Source organism: Amphiura filiformis, chromosome 18 (genome assembly GCF_039555335.1).
Source record: "Amphiura filiformis chromosome 18, Afil_fr2py, whole genome shotgun sequence".
Classification (NCBI taxonomy): Eukaryota; Metazoa; Echinodermata; class Ophiuroidea; order Amphilepidida; family Amphiuridae; genus Amphiura; species Amphiura filiformis.
Window position 1 is genome coordinate 4,260,391 of NC_092645.1, and position 17,392 is coordinate 4,277,782.

At 36.3% G+C, this 17,392-nt stretch overlaps 1 protein-coding gene across 1 annotated transcript in view; it reads right to left on the bottom strand.

The window, feature by feature from the left end:
• Window positions 1-14,518: 14,518 nt before the first annotated feature.
• Window positions 14,519-17,392, bottom strand: part of LOC140139686 (galactosylceramide sulfotransferase-like) — a 28,662-nt gene continuing 25,788 nt past the window's right edge. Inside the window, exons 4-5 of the mRNA XM_072161388.1 lie at window positions 16,163-16,448; window positions 14,519-15,318 (exon numbers count right to left, since the gene is read on the bottom strand). Coding sequence (XP_072017489.1) covers window positions 14,519-15,318; window positions 16,163-16,448 — 1,086 coding nt within the window. The remainder of the gene's footprint in view (window positions 15,319-16,162; window positions 16,449-17,392) is intronic.

The window sequence follows — 17,392 nt, forward strand, 5'->3', positions numbered from 1 at the left end:
CCTTAACACCGTAACATGTTTATATTACCAGCAATATTAATATGTTGGAGCGTTAGCGGTAAAAATTCCCCTGTAAACTTGTTGTGGTGTTAATCGTAAGAACGCCTCCTATTTTTTACGTGACGTAAAACAATAGGATTAGAGATAAAAACGTGTTTTTAAACACGTGTTTTTACACGTGTTTTTAACACTTAAAAGTGTTTAAAAAAGTGTTATCCGTATTTAACGCTTGTGATTAGAATGTACTCACCTGTTAATATTATGGTGATGGTGAAAATGAAAGAAATGTCAAATTCCATGCTCATATTCTGGTCATCCTCTTAAAAATTAAACGTCATTAGAAAAGCAGCTAGTTGTTATGGACGCTATAATGCTGATAGACAACAAATGCTTAAGTGGAATCATCGGAATCAGCTGGAAAATGTCGGTTCCGCGGCTTGTCGAGTTTTGGTGACGATTTGAGTGCCGATTGGCTATAGCAACATTACGTGACGTTATATTAACATATTTAGTATTTTGCCATTTGTATCACTAGGGCGGGCATTATATTAATATTGCATTTATATATTAGGGATGGCCTATATTTTAATTGAATATCGGTCAATTTTATTGTATCCACCGTTAGCACTTATACTATTCTTTAAACACATCCATTACTCTATGATTACGATTATAATGGCAGGATTGCTATGGAAACGGTAAAAACAATAAAAAATGAATAAAAAATTGTTGGTCAACGATAACTATCAATTTTAATTCATTTGAACAATACCTGTTCATTAGTCTAAAATATTAATACATCATTGCAACTTCATAATTAAGATGCATTTGTTTATATAATGGGTTAACCGACGTTGTTGAGATGAAAAGTATCAATCAATCAATCAAATAGCCCCCACAATTAATTCTTGTACGAACGTGTACAGATAATTAATGTATTGTCATATAGCAAATTGACATTACACCTATTGAGAAGTAATTATCTGCGTACTGGCCATAGCACTCAGGACACTACCCTTACCAAACATGAATGCCTATTTGGCATTCTGTAAGTATTCGCCAAGCCCTCGAGTGCCAAGGATAGCGGTACTAGGTGGTCACTAGCACTCAGCAGCTAATGAATGCCTATAGAGCTGGTTCACAGGCATTCCGAATGCCTCACAAGAATGCTACCGAATGCCTATTTACTCATTAAGCCCTCGTTAAAGCTCAATACTATTAACTTAGGCATTCCTAAGCATTCGTAACTTAGGCATTCCCAAGTGGTTCTAGGATTAGGCGGTTTGCTATAGGCACTCAGTGGCATTCGGATAAGTCATAGGCATTCGGTTAAAAAAAATTTTAAGTAATAGGCATTCCACTGAAAAAGTTCTAAGTATTAGGCATTCGGTTAAAAAATTCTTAAGTAATAGGCATTCCACTGAAAAAGTCAGTTAAAAATTTCTAAGTAATAGGCATTCCATTCAATAGGCATTCTGCTAATAGCCTTGACTAGCATTCCTTAGTGGTTGACCCAAGGGTCAAACAGGTGCATGATGGGAATATATTTCTAACTGCCATTTTGAACTGGTGTGAATGCAGAGATGATGGTTTCTTAATCCTGTCATGTTTCCAGCTTTATTATAGGCCTTATTTTTCACTCTTTACATTTGGGATGTTACATGACAATGCATATTATGTGGACAACATCATACATGTATGGGATCCATGTAGTTATCTTTGTGTACAATAATATGCCACAATATGGATGGTGTAAGTATAGGTAAGCTTAGATATGACTAGATGTAACTTTGAATATAGGTTTTTATGCAGGCAGTTTCTTGAAATATGGAATGGTCTAGTGTTAGGAGGAGGAGCTAGTTAGCATATTGGGGCATTATTATCAACATTAATAATAATAGTGTACATTTATACCACGCACAAATCCACTAAAAAAAGCACTCATATGGCACAATAAGAGCTCAAGCAAAGAGCAATGAAACCTCAAACAATGAAACCAAACAACAACAAATTACATCATTATGTAGCTATAATTATTTTGTGTATTTATAAAACACACTGATCCCAGTGGGCACACCTAACGTTGAAATCAGGTTGAAATTTCGACGTCGACTGGTTGAAATTGGGTTGAAATCAGGTTGTATTTGCAAATGGACTTCAACCTGATTTCAACCTCCTTAATTTTTGCATTGAAAGTTGGTTGAAATCAGGTTGAAATTTCAATATGATTTCAACTAACCTTAAGGTTAAAATCAGGTTAAAATCAGATTAGGTTGAAACTTCGATGTTGTTTCAACGTTGATATAACATCAAAATCCTAACCTGTGTCCACTGGGATGTTACTCAATTTATCAGTTATCAATTTGATGCAATTTAGTGGCTCTTGCTGATGCACATGGCTATACTTGCTTATATATTTGAGTTAAATTTGTGCATATTCTTCATCCTTAACTCTCCTAGAATTCCTATAGAAACCCCTATAGGGGTTCAAGTGCTATTTTTCGGGAAAATATGGGAAATCATATGGAAAAGTATATATCATGAGCCTCATTTGATCAGGAAAATGGGAAAATTAGGGGAAATTGTCTTTTTTCACTTTTGACCTCATTTATTATGAAGGGAATAGTTTGGACCCGGGAGTTTGGATCTCCACAGTTGTTGATAAGAATTATTTAATTTATTTCCAGGAGTCATTTTGAAGAGTTACATCAAAGAATAAAAAAGATCAACTAACAACCATAGCACTCGTGGCCATGCAGCTTTCTGGTGTTTGCATATGGTTTGTGTGTTAATTGACACAATAATAATGGTATCCTGTTCGAGTGCTAACATGTAGGCGGTTGGAATGCTTCTGAGGCAGTTGGTATGCTTCCTAGCGGTTGGAATGCTTCCTAGCGGTTGGAATGCTTCCTAGGCGGTTGGAATGCTTCCCAAGCGGTTCGAATGCTTCCTAGGTGGTTTAAATGCTAGGCGGTTTGAATGCCTCCTTAGTGGCTCGAATGCCTCCTTAGTGGTTCGAGTGCTTAGCTCATTTACATATTTCGCCTCTGAGGAGGGCTTATGAACCACTTATGAACCGCTATAAGCGGTTGAGGGCTAACAAACAGGCGGTTGAGTGCTAATAACCGCCTATTAACTCAATGTTATAGTATTGGAGGCATTCACCATTTAGGCATTCATTAACGGTTCTTTACCATTCAATGGAATGCCTAGTGAGTGCTAGGGAATGCTAGTTTTTTAGGTAAGGGTAGTCACTCGCTGGCTATTGTTAGGCCAAATAAAAAAGAAAGTGTGTCTCAAACACATTTGGTAATAAAGCTAAGTGCTGTGCGTTTTTTATTTTTTTATTTTTTTAAGAATATGAGCTATTTTTTTACAGTCAAGGCACAATGTTTATGTACGTTTTGATATACAAATACAGAAACATATAGTAATATAATATACACAATGAATAGTTTTGTTTGTCTTTTTTACAATCATGGCAAAATGTGTACAAAATACTGCAAAGACAAAATTGGATCGCTATACGATACTGAAAAAATGAACATGGGGGCAAAAAAAATACGGCCAACGCGTAGCGCTAAGCGCTAAATTAGATTTCACATAGCAATGCGCGCGGGTGTCTGGAACGATCGAATTCGGTGTTGAAATGAGCATAATTTGGAGTTACACCTTTTCACTTTAAAATAATTTTTATTGTCTTTGCCAAATGAAAAGCAATGATGTTGTGTTTTTTTCTGTAAATGTCAGAAAAAAACATAATGCTTGATACTGCTTTTTTTTTTAAATCCTGGTGTTAAACTTAGGCGTAAAATTTACTCTTCTAGTGTCAGATTTTTGATTTTGACAGGCTTCAACTGTTTTTTGTTTTTGTTTTTTCAAACCCACTAATGTACATCGTCGGGGGCTATATATCATACTTTTGTCAGAATTTCCATATTGATTTCACCATTTTTCACTTTCGACTGGAAATGTTTCATAATCAACTCGTGAATATACCCATGGATTTATAATTCCTCAAGCCTTAATAGAAATATTTCTTCTGGTTGCTTTCGAAATACAAGTACTGAGTGGACGTTTTAGCAATCTGAATAGAAGTGAAAAACGGTTAAATCAAAACGGACATTCTGACAACACCATGATATGTAGACCCGTACGATGTGCTTTATAGAGGTGGAGAAATCTTTCTTTACCGAACTATATTAGTTTGAAACGCTAACATTAGGAAACGATTTTGGAGAAACCCTTCTGTTAATAAAATACTATGCTGAGCCACCAGCCTGTGTGACTCACGCTCCAGTAAATTCAGATGATTGAGCTCAGTAATACATCAAAGAATGTCTTCCAATTCATGAAAACAAATAGATAATCAGCTTATCGGATTAAAAGCTTAGAGGAAGGTCTTGCTGCTCAGCGAGTGTTTGTAATTATCAGAAGGTTTTCTCCAAATTCATTCTCTAATGAAAAGTTAACACCTAAAAAAACTCACGGGTAAAGTTCAAGTCTGTCAAAATAAAAAATCACTAAAAGACGCAATTTCATGCCTAATTTTATCACCAGGATTGAAAGGACTATGTTTTTATCTGAGATTACTGAAAAAATACAATAACTAATTTATATTTGACCGAGAAGATTAATTTCCAAGTAAAAAGGTGTATCTCAGAATTGTGTTAATTTCAACATGTATCGATCGACAATAGTGGGTGTTCAGAAGCGTTCTGGGTGATAGGCTTCAACATAAACCTCATAGGTATATTAGCATGTCTAGTTTTGTACCAATTAATCCGGCAATTTAGGTAACCCAGGAGTCACCTCAATCAGATCATACTTTTGCATTGTTAGTGTCCTAATATGTGCCGTATACAAAAGTTCTGATTTTGCCATTGCAGCGCATACAAAATTATCCTTCATTTCGTCTTTTACTTTAAATGTATTTACAAATATGCCGTGTGGATGCCAGACATTTTTGTCATCATCACTTATTTTCTCAATACATAACTTGTATAGATACTCATTTCGTTGTTTGAGTAATTTAACTTCTCTTTCCATTCTATTTCTACCGAATTCATCCACTTTCCGCCAGAACGTTTTATTGAAATAGTCATACAGTTTAACGTCACCCTTATTCCACTGTCGTATCTTCTTTCGCATTGATGACGTAATGCTAGATGGAACTGTGACGTTAGTACGAGAATTCAGCGGAAAGAAAACGATATCATCGAGGGACCAGCACATCAATTCTTTTAACAAAATCAAACTTTCGTGAAAATAATCGGAAATCATCACCAGATCAAATTTATAGCTCAACTGTTTTATCAATTCACCAATTCGGCTACCGTTGTGTTTTTCGTCATTTTCCAGACCAAAATCGTACAACATTGGGTTCTTACCATGCCCAATGTAGTCTTTAGCGTCATCTGTGTTATAAAAATATGACGGATTTTTGAGAAATGTGTTCAACCTCGTGATTGTGTTGTTACCCTTTATATGATAGAGATATTCGTAGTGTGTGTATGTGAAGATGGATTCGAACATATTGACGGGATCACGAAGTATGGTGACGTATAAAGAGTCTGGTGCCATTATATCAGCAATATCTGAAGAAAAAGAACAGTGTAAAGTGTTTAATTCAATTCAAATCAGATCCTAATTTTGATTCTATTAACGAGTGTATGCCATGGGCGTCAATCCCGATGGGACTGGGTCGACGTGTTCCCCCATCTTTGGGCAAAATCACCCATTTTTGTTATTTCAGCCACTTTCTGACAATTTATTGCCGATTGTGCCCCCACATTTCAAGCCAGATTGGCGCTTATGGTGTATACCCAAATACATGAAGCTGATCTTTTTGCATTGTTGGAAATTTGCTTGAAACAATAGCAAACATCCTTTAATCTATTACTAATTGTTTACCCAATGTTGCAATATTTCCGTGGCAAAAGAAAACTACAAAAACTTAGTAACTTAGACGTGTGACAGATATCATTCTGCCAATAATATCACTGGTCCACGAATGGATCCTTGGGGGTACACCACATGTCATTTTTCCTGTCCGTGACTAGCCGGTGTTTCACAGATAATTTCTGAATAATTTCTGGTATCCTCTGAATCCGTAGTGACACAATTTTCGTGTAAGTAATATGTTCAGAAATTATTCGAGCATAATTATTTTAATCAACATATTCAAAAACATGTAGCTCCGTTTATTGGTTAAAATGAGAACACAAAATAATGAATTATTTCGAGCATTTCCATAATAATGATAATCTACATCTGAATTTTAAAAGGTGTTAAGATTAGCACCTTCAATTAATCACATTGCTCAAAAGTTCTGTTGAGAAAATATTGATTAACCTCTGATATTTATCCGATACAATTTAATAACAGACAAAAGTGTCATGGTTAAAAACTTACTTTGCTCATTATACCTCGTATGGTGACACAAAATGTTGTACTTCTCAACTGGCAACTCGATCATATATTTCTTATTAAATGTAGTGTTCCTCAAGCTGCCAAGGTAGTTCCCTTTTGGCGGCATCACAAAATCCAAGTCATGTTTTTCACCAAATCGGAACAATATATTCTGAACTGTACTGCTGCCACATTTGTGAACTTTTAAAAAGACGATGTTCTTTTTCGGTTTACATGGATTCATTTTCACGCCTGTGTCGTTACGACGGTAGTACGACTCTGAGAGCGCCTGTTAATTTAAACACATTTTAAACACTTTAGAAAGATCCTGCAATCTTATGGGATGGTTTTATGCTTGGTGGTGTATCTGCTATTTGATATTCAGACGATAGATCTTTGGATATCGGGGTAAAAAATTATGAATATCTCCCGTTATTTTTGGTTTCTATAAAAACCACTTGAATACCGTAAAATTCCGTCTACAAGCATATATATGCCTCTAAACGAGGTTTTTTGACACAAGAGACAAGAGGCAGACACTCTCAACAAAAACGTTATTTGGAGTTTGAACAACTATATTACTGATAAAGGCGGCTGTACAAACATGTATATTTGTAAGACCAATCTATTGCAATGTTTTTGAGAAGGGTATTGGCCTTTCATATCTTTCGTTAAAAAACCCTCGTTTAGAGGCATATATGCTTCTAGACGGAATTCTACGGTATATGTGTTGAAAGAATATGATAATCTTAAGTGTACGTATTGAAAATCTACCGTGCATTTTGAAATCAAAACTAACAAAATTCGGATTTTATATGTGCAGAAGAAAAAAATGACTGCTGCCCTCATTCGTCAACCCTCGCATGATTACGGAGCATAACGCAGTACTTGCGCAGTGTAGATGACTGGTGGTGTTAGTCTAAAGCAGATGACGTACCAGGCTCACTGTCAATAGCCTTAGTCGGGGTCCCCAGCCCATAATCTCAAAACTAATATACAGGTCGGATTGAACAAAATGGCCATGCGTGGCTGTTGAAGAACTAGTGGATTCGACCTACCATCATGGGGATTTCTGTCATGGAGATATCGGGACGATGACACCGTGCGGCACACTTCACTAGGAGTTGAAATCAAGTTAAAGTCTGATGTATGAGACAGGATACGATTTTTGGCCAATGAGCAGAGAGCGGTGCTGATCGAGCGGCATCATTGGCTTTCACAGTCATGCCGCTGCCCCTCAGTGTGCCTTTCGGCTTGTAGAAAAATGTAAGCTGCATGATGAAAAGTCACACCAATCGGCGGCAAGTTGATCAGGAATGGACTGATAGTAATTCCTTGCAAAATGTATATGAGACGATAGACACATGGCAGGTTATTGTCAATAACTGCTTATTGTCTCGGTTACCGTACGAGAACATGGCTGCGATGGTTTATTGTGGTATGTTTAGGGCGCGCGTTTCTCAGATGCAAGTCCCTGATTGTTGTTGCTATGTCACTGATGTATATTACGATATGATGTGTATTATTAGAGCACAATAAATCTAGTTTTTTTCGCAACTTAAAAAACTGCAACACGTTGGATGGAGTTGCAACACTTTCTCAGCAAAAGGTAACTAATTCATACCTTTGTTTTTTCCTTATCTCTGATTTCGTACGAAGACCAAAAATTCAGCTCCGCCCATTTTACAACACTTCTATGAGAATAAAACAAAGTGCTGGTTTAGAAATTAGTCCGGTGGCAGAGAAAAGGGAAGTTGTATTTGCCAGTTAATGTGTTTTTCTTTATTAGTTATTGTTCTATGGGTGGTACAAAATAAGATGAGGGTTTAAAATTGTCACCCCTGGGCAATTCGAGATACCATACCGGTATTTCCTTGAACGGTTACCTAGGTAACGAGTTGTTAAAAGTACATGTATATAGTTATTACTATTCTTTATTATAATTGAGATAACAGTACCAACAATTTAAGACCATTCTCATCTAAATTTGAGCAATGTGTCTATTTTAGTCCCTGTATATCTCCAAATTTAACCTTTGACCGTTTAGTCGGAAGAGGTAGGTCGGTCAAACTATACTTATGGGGGCACACCACCATTACGCTCCCCATTGAAATACGTGCAAAAAAGCCTTTCGGAAATCTCTTCTAATTATTTCCCTGCAATAGATAGAGCAATGAAACTGGGCATGGTTATGGGGCGATCCTTAAGCTTTAATATATTTTCTTTTGCACATAGATTTCCAATGTCAGTTTTTTGCAAATTGGACATTTTTACCCCATCCCGTGATTTCAAAGCTGTTGAAAGCTCAATTCTTGGGATTTGACATCGATACATGATATGCACGATTAGTCCGCCAGAACACATTTAAAATCATTCTTTCTGCACGGAATTTCATCAAAACCGTTTCAGCTTTAGAATGGCATCAAACAAACGTATCTCAGACATATATTTGCTGAAAATGTAACAAAAGCTCAATTTCTACGTTTTATGAGGACCACTTTGCGGGTTACACATTTGACCGCGGAATCTAATGGTGGTGTGCTCCCTTATGTACTGATTCCTTGTGATGATCAGAGGAACACTTTGGTATGGGCTTAAAAAGATATTTAAATAGTTTAAAATGTTGACCACTCTCTAAACTTGACCTTGGAAATCTTGAATTGCGAATAGAGGTTATCCGTGTTCTATAAGCTGCATATCCTACCAGCGACTCCTATACCTTGTTTAGGACTTTCAAAAGAAGTACCTGCATGTGCAACCATGACTATTTCAAAATAGCCCGCCAAAGTCATGTAGGTAACTCCGAGGTCGTGCATTGAATTAGTTTGAATGAGGAATACTACGGGAACCATTGCCTTTTGTTAGCATGACTAAAGTGGATAACCTCTATTGCGCAAAGGTGACAATTCTACACCCACTATAATCTCATTTTATACCACCTATAGAATCATAATCAGCAAAAAACAAAAAAACATTAACTGACAAAACTACCTAACATGATTAATAGTAGTTTGCAGCCGGACTATATCCATTTGATAAAAACAGGTCAGAAATGAATGAATGAATGAATGAATGAATGAATGAATGAATGAATGAATGAATGAATGAATGAATGAATAAGTGAATTGTTGAATGGGTGGGTAAATGAATGAATGAATGAATATATTATGTAGACATTATATGAATGAATGAATGAATGAATGAATGAATGAATGAATGAATGAATGAATGAATAAAAATATTATGTAGAAATTATATGAATGAATGAATGAATGAATGAATGAATGAATGAATGAAGGAAGGAAGGAAGGAAGGAAGGAAGGAAGGAAGGAAGGAAGGAAGGAAGGAAGGAAAGAAGGAAGGAAGGAATGAATGAACGAACGGACGGACGGACAATTGATTGATTGGTTGAATGCTTGGCTACTTGTTTGATTGATTGATTGTTTTATTGATCTTCCTTGATATATCGATTGACTTACCTTGGATTTTGCAGTAAATATGAAACCCTACTATAGTGTTGAGAGATTGACATCAGACAGATATGCACTGCTGCAGCTGCCAAGATTCCCGCCAAAAGGTAAAATATAGCACGTGCAAGTCGTCTGCTATTTATAAAATGCATGGTTGCGTTGCTTGCTGTCGATAGGCAGGCTGATAAGGGAAAAATATTTTGAAAGAAAATTTCATAATGATAGTACTGTTATTAATTAATAGTAAATTAATTATCTAATATATACAATTTGTGTTTAATTTGATGCCAGGGATTTAATCCCAGAGGGGCGTTGTTTATAACAGAGACAAGTGCAGCATTCAGAAAAGATTGAATTAATTTCGCGCGCCAAATAAATCACCAGGAAAAATCAAAATGAGGCAAAAATGGCATCTAAAATGTAATTAGTACTGAATTAAATTTGGTTTTGATACATGACGACATAATTTCTGTGATCGGTTTGTAGGCTCTAAAGCATAGTGCAAACAAGGGGCGCAAACATTAAAATAAAGAGAGTGTGAACAGGTATTTTTGAATTCATGAACAAAAAAAGGTTGCAAATAAAGTAGGTGATAAAAGTTGTTTTCCGTAAAGTGTCGGATAAACGCCGTGTCGGACAAAACAACTTTGTCTTCTGCAAATAAAGTAGATTTAAACAGATACTAACAATTATCTACAAACACGCAATAATAATGTCTAAGCTGTCCGACGCAACAAGATTTTTGCCGCCTATGTAATTGCTGAGACAACATCTTTATACGTTTTTATACGTCACAGATATTCCTAAGACCCACGTCTGAATAAATCCTGCTACGCCACTGAAAAACGGATGGTTCAGATTTGATAACATTATGTATAACAGCTATACTCACCTGCTCATTATAGCATTCCGTATAGTATAAATTGCAGTATTTTCCAGATGCCTACTGTTTTTATGTTTTTCATCACCATGCATTTGCCAATTATATCTACCCATTTACCCAATATATCGAAATATCCTGATAACCGGTTTAAATGTAAATTAGATCGATTTTAAACATGCTCATTTGTCCGGACACATTTCTTCAACTCCACATTCCACATTCATCAAATGACCTTTGAATGTTTTGGGTACGAAAAATCTTATTTCAACTTGAAGTCAACCCGTGACCTATCAGTGATTGATATCTCGTGTTTGTCGTGCCTTATCGTTTTAACCATCTGACAGGTTCCCATCGATGATCCAACTTATTTTAAATCGTCACTGGATCTCTATCTGTATATGCCTATTTATACTTTAGTAAAAAACAACAACTTTTTAGTGATTTCACGAATAAACGCGAAAAATTATGCGGATATTAGAATTAAAAATCAATCTAATGGATTTGAATTTCAATCTGATTACAAAATAGTAACCTAATTCAGATTAGCTCATTTTTATATATTAGATTAAGAATATTTAAGCTAAGCTTTAAGGAAAACGAAGATGAAGATGAAAGTGAATTCGAAGACGCAGATGAAAAGGAAGATGAACAGATGAAGATGAAAAGGAAGACAAATATGAAGATGAAAAGCAAGACGAAAAAGACGAGGGTGAGTTAAAAAGTAGACGAAGATGAAGATGAAAAGGAAGATGAAGATAAAAAGGAAGATGAAGATGAAAAGAAAGACAAAGATGAAAATACAGATGGAGACGACTAGGAAGATGAAAAGGAATACGAAGATAAAAAGACAAAAATAAAAAAGAAGAAGAAGACGAGGATGAAAAGGAAGACGAAGGTGAAAAGGAAGATGAAGATGAAAAGGAAGACGAAGATGAAAAGGAAGATGAAGATGAAAAGGAAGATGGAGATGAAAAGGAAGACGAAGATGAAAAGGAAGATGAAGATGAAAAGGAAGACGAAGATGAAAAGGATCACGAAGATGAAAAGGAAGATGAAGATGAAAAGTAAGACAATGATAAAAAGAGGAAGATGAACATGAACATGAAAAGGAAGATGAAGATGAAACGGAAGATGAAGATGAAACGGAAGATGAAGATGAAAAGGAAGATGAAGATGAAGATGAAGATGAAAAGGAAGACGAAGATGAAAAGGAAGATGAAGATGAAAAGGAAGATGAAGATGAAAAGACAAAGATAAAGTTGAAAAGGAAGACGATGATGAAAAGACGAAGATGGAGATAAAAAGGAAGACGAAGATGCAAAGGAAGATGAAGATGGAAAGGAAGATGAAGATGAAAAGGAAGACGACGATGAAAAGACGAAGATGAAGATGAAAAGGAAGACGAAGATAAAAAGGAAGATGAACAGATAAAGATGAAAAGGAAGACAAATACATGTATGAAGATGAAATGCAAGTCGAAAAAGACGAGGGTGAGTTAAAAAGGTGACAAAGATGAAGATGAAAAGACGAAGATGAAGATGAAATGGAAGACGAAGATGAAAAGGATGATGAAGATGAAAAGGTGATATGAAAAGGAAGACGAAGATGAAATAACGAAGATGAAGATGAAAAGGAAGATGAACAGATGGAGATTAAAAGGAAGACGAAAACGACGAGGGTGAGTTAAAAAAGTAGACCAAGATGAAGATGAAACGGAAGACGAAGATGAAGATGAAAAGGAAGATGAAGATTAAAGGAAGATGAAGATGAAAAGGAAGATGAAGATGAAGATGAAAAGGAAGACGAAGAAAACGAAGATGAAAATAAAAAAAGGAATACGACGACGAAGACGAAAAGGAAGACGAAGATGAAAAGGAAGATGAAGATGAAATGGAAGACGAAGATGAAAAGACGAAGATGAAGATGAAAAGGAAGACGAAGACGAAGATGAAAAGGAAAACGAAGATGAAAAGGAAGATGACGATGAAACGGAATTCGAAGACGAAGATGAAAAGGAAGATGAACAGATGAAGATGAAAAGGAAGATAATTTAGTGGTTTAAACCTTTGATCACAACACAAAAATTTGCGTACCTGGAATTTCGACACTTTGAATGAAAAAGTTAAACGGAAAAGGTTAACTGTTAGACAAACACTGAGACAAAGGGACAAGTGGTTTTGCCGTATATAAAGGGTACATCTAAGGCGCTTAGAAGAACTTTTGGCACCCACGGAAGCCTACCCAAACGCTAAGACAACTGATTGTTTCCCAAAAGACAAAACCGAGAAGAAGGACATAGCGGGCCGGTTTATTTCATTCCATGCCACGGACAAACCGTAAGGGTCAGTGTTCCGAATCCTGTATTGGTGAGACAAATTTTCAGTCGACACTTCGACTTTCATCAACACACTGGCAACCCGAATTAGATGTCAGCGACCGTTCGGAACTTGACCCCCCAAATAGGAAACCTCTGGCTACATAATGTTTATGTACAAAAATTTCTTGCAGATTAATTCGTTTATCAAAGATATCGTGAAATTTGAATTTGATATTACAACACATTGTCTATGGAACAATGTAATACACATAATCATGCATAACTCGCAAAATCGGAATCAACTGAAATTTTGGGAATAAGCTTTTTTCGTGGATATCTACTGAAAATGTCATAAAAAAGGATGATAAGATCACGAAATACTCCTTTAAATGGTGTATCTCAGAATTGATTTCGGCATGTATCGATTGACTTCCAGCAGCATGAATAACAATAGAGGGCGGTCAGTAGCGTTCTGGATGATAGGCACACGGTGTCGACAGCCAAATTACTTTTTCCCTGAAATGAAGCACGTCCTAATGAGGCCGGTCGAATGCTGATCCGTCGGAACACGCTTTTCAATACGGAATAAATGCTAACCTCATCGTGACATCATCCAAGCAGCAAAGTTCATTTCCCATTAAAAAAGCGTTATCCGATGGATCTGCGGTCGACTATTCTGGAATACTCCGTTGGTGAGAGACGGGCGATTGGTATTTCACCAATAAGATAGCTCGCCTTTCCGAACGCAAGAAAAGGAGTCCTATCTGATTGGCTAGAAACTGATCGCTAGATCGCTCAGTGATGAGTGTACAAACTCAGATGTAGATATGTAATCAATTCCATCTAAATCAATATTCTATTATTAACGCAGATAAAGAAAGTTGTATAGTTGTCCACTGTGCTGTATTGTAATTTATTATAGAGTTGTGATTTAATATTCTATAGCCAGTGCTGTACACATGGTACAGCACCGTGGTCTGAGCTTAATATATCACATTATTATCGTACGATATAAAAACATTTCGGTGAAAATGCAGTACAATATTTTAAAGAAAATAGCAATCGCAGCTGAGTGTATTGAATTTCCAGTTAGTATATTGAAAACAAAACCTGCGTTTTACCTGACAACAAATCGAATTTTCTTGTAATGGCAACGCCATATGTGGTTCTGAGCATGCGAAGATCGTATAAACGTGTATGAATGGAAACGCTGCGGTATCTCATATCGTGTAAGTGATATGCTTAGCCTGAGTCGCTCGGCCTATCTCGAACAAAATCGCCATGCGTATAGCTAAATGAAGAACGAGTGGATTTGCCGTACTATCACGGCAATTTTTGATATGAAGATAATAGGGATGATGACGCTGCGAGGCATCAACATAAATATCACGGTAGTATCTAACATATGCTTAGTATTGTACCAAGAAATCCAGCAATTTACCCAGGAGGCACCTCAATCAGATCATACTTTCGCATTGTTAGTGTCCTAAGATGTGCCGTATACAAAAGTTCTGATTTTGCTATTGCAGCGCATACAAAATCATCTTTCATTTCGTCTTTTACTTTAAATGTATTTACAAATATGTCGTGTGGATGCCAAACATTTTCGTCATCATCACTTATTTTCTCAATACATAACTTGTATAGATACTCATTTCGTTGTTTGAGTAATTTAACTTCTCTTTCAATTCTGTTTCTTCCGAATTCCTCCACTTTCCACCAGAAAGTTTTATTGAAATAGTTATACAATTTAACATCACCCTTATTCCACTGTCGTATCTTCTTTCGCATTGAGGACGTAATGCTAGATGGGACTGTGACGTTAGTACGAGAATTCAGAGGAAAGAAAACGATATCATCGAGGGACCAGCACATCAATTCTTTTAACAAAATCAAACTTTCGTGAAAATAATCTGAAATCATCACCAGATCAAATTTGTCGCTCAACTGTTTTATCAATTCACCAATTCGGCTGCCGTTGTATTTTTCATCATTTTCCAGACCAAAATCGTACAATATCGGGTTCTTACCATGGCCGAGGTAGCTTTTAGCGTCTTCTGTGTTATAAAAATATGACGGATTTTTGAGAAATTTGTTCAACCTCGTGATTGGGTTGTTTCCCTTTATGTTGTAGACTTGCTCGTAGTGCGTGTACGTGAAGATGGATTCAAACATAATGACGGGATCACGAAGAATTGTGACGTATAAAGAGTCTGGTGCCATTATATCAGCAATATCTGAAGAGAAAGAACAGTGTAAAATGTATGATTCAATTCAAATCAGATCCTAATTTTGATTCTATTAACGAGTGTATACCATGGGCGTCAATCCCGATGGGACTGGGTCGACGTGTTCCCCCATCTTTCGGCAAAATCACCCATTTTTGTTCTTTTCAGCCACTTTCTGACAATTTATTGCCGATTGTGCCCCCACATTTCAAGCCAGATTGGCGCTTATGGTGTATACCCAAATACTTGAAGCTGATCTTTTTCCATTGATGGAAATTTGATTGAACCAGTAGCAAACTTCCCTTAATCTAAATTTTTTACACAATGTTGCAATATTTCCGTGACAAAAGAAAACAACAAAAACTTAGTAACTTAGATGTGTGACAGATATCATTGATATGCCAATAAGTATTACTGGCCCACGAATGGATTCTTGGGGTACATCGCATTTAATTTTTGCTGTCCTGTCCGTGACGAACCTGTGCTTCACAGATAATTTCTGAATAATTCTTCCTCTGAATTCGTAGTGATAGAATTTACGTATAAATAATATGTTGAAAAATTATTCGGCTTTTAAGGCCATAATTATTTTAATCACTATATTCAAAAACATCTAGCGCCGTTTATTGGTTAAAATAAGAAAACACAAAATAACGAACCATTTCTTCTAATCGAGCATTTCCATAATAATGATAATCTACATCTGAATGCTAAAAGGTGTTAAGATTAGCACCTTCAATTGATCACATTGCTCAAAAGTTATGTTGAGAAAAACCTGGAAAAATATTGAATTAACCTGATATTTACCCGGTACATTTAATAACAAACCAAAGTGCCATGGTTAAAAACTTACTTTGCTCGTTATACCTCGTATGGTGGCACAAAATGTTGTACTTCTCAACTGGTAACTCGATCATATATTTCTTATTAAATGTAGAGTTCCTCAAGTTGCCAAGGTAGTTCCCTTTTGGCGGCATCACAAAATCCAAGTCATGTTTTTGACCAAATCGGAACAATATATTCTGAACCGTACTGCTGCCACATTTGTGAACTTTTAAAAACACGATGTTCTTGTTTGGTTTGCAAGGATTAATTTTCACCCCTGTGTCGTTACGACGGTAGTTGGATTCTGAGAGCACCTGTTAATTAAAAAAACATCTCGGTAAGTTCCTGCATTCTTATCGGTTCTTAGCCGTGTTAATTGAGACGATTATAACACGGTTCACCGCGTGCGAGTCGACGCGATATTCGCACTCGTTATTTGAACCAATCAAAGGCGCATAGCAATGACAAGACTGGTCGATTCTAAACCCTAGATAGTTCCTTGTAAAATATAATATTTAATTTGATTAAAATTTGGAATACTCGTGATTACTATTTTTATTTGAATTGAATGAGGTATTGTTTTTAGCCGCTGTCGTGCATCTATCGTATGATAATATTATAACATGGTCGACATCATTATCTTTTGACGAAAATTAACTCGGCTTTTTGCCCCGTTGCGCTACGTAAAATAAATTACCTGTGTTGTATGAGACGATAGATGCACGACAGCGGCTAAAACAATACCTTTATTCTCTAATTACTTGATTACTTGTTTGAGATATGGTAGTTTTTCTAGTTTACTATAACATCAAATGGCAATTATTCATTATTTAGAACGATATTTAGAGTATGTTTTCAGCTGCTGTCGTGTGTCTATCGCACACGGGCGATAGCATAATTTTAAGAAGAACAACGAGGCATCAGCCGAGTTGTTCTACGGCAAACATAATGGTGTTATACGAGACGATAGACATATGGCAGCTTTTTTTCTTATCAATAACTGCTTTATTGTCTCGGCTATCCGTACGAAAACTTGGGGAATGGATCATGGCTGCGGTGGTTTACTGTGGTATGGTTAGGACGCGCGTTTCTTGGATGCAAGTCCCTGATTGTTGTTGCTATGTCACTGATGTATATGATGTGTGTTCTTAGCGCACAATAAATCTGTGGGGTTTTGTGGGGATTTTTTAGGGGGGGGGGTTGTTTTGGTTTTTTGCAACGGAAAACTTCAACACGTTGGACTATGACCTTTCTCAGC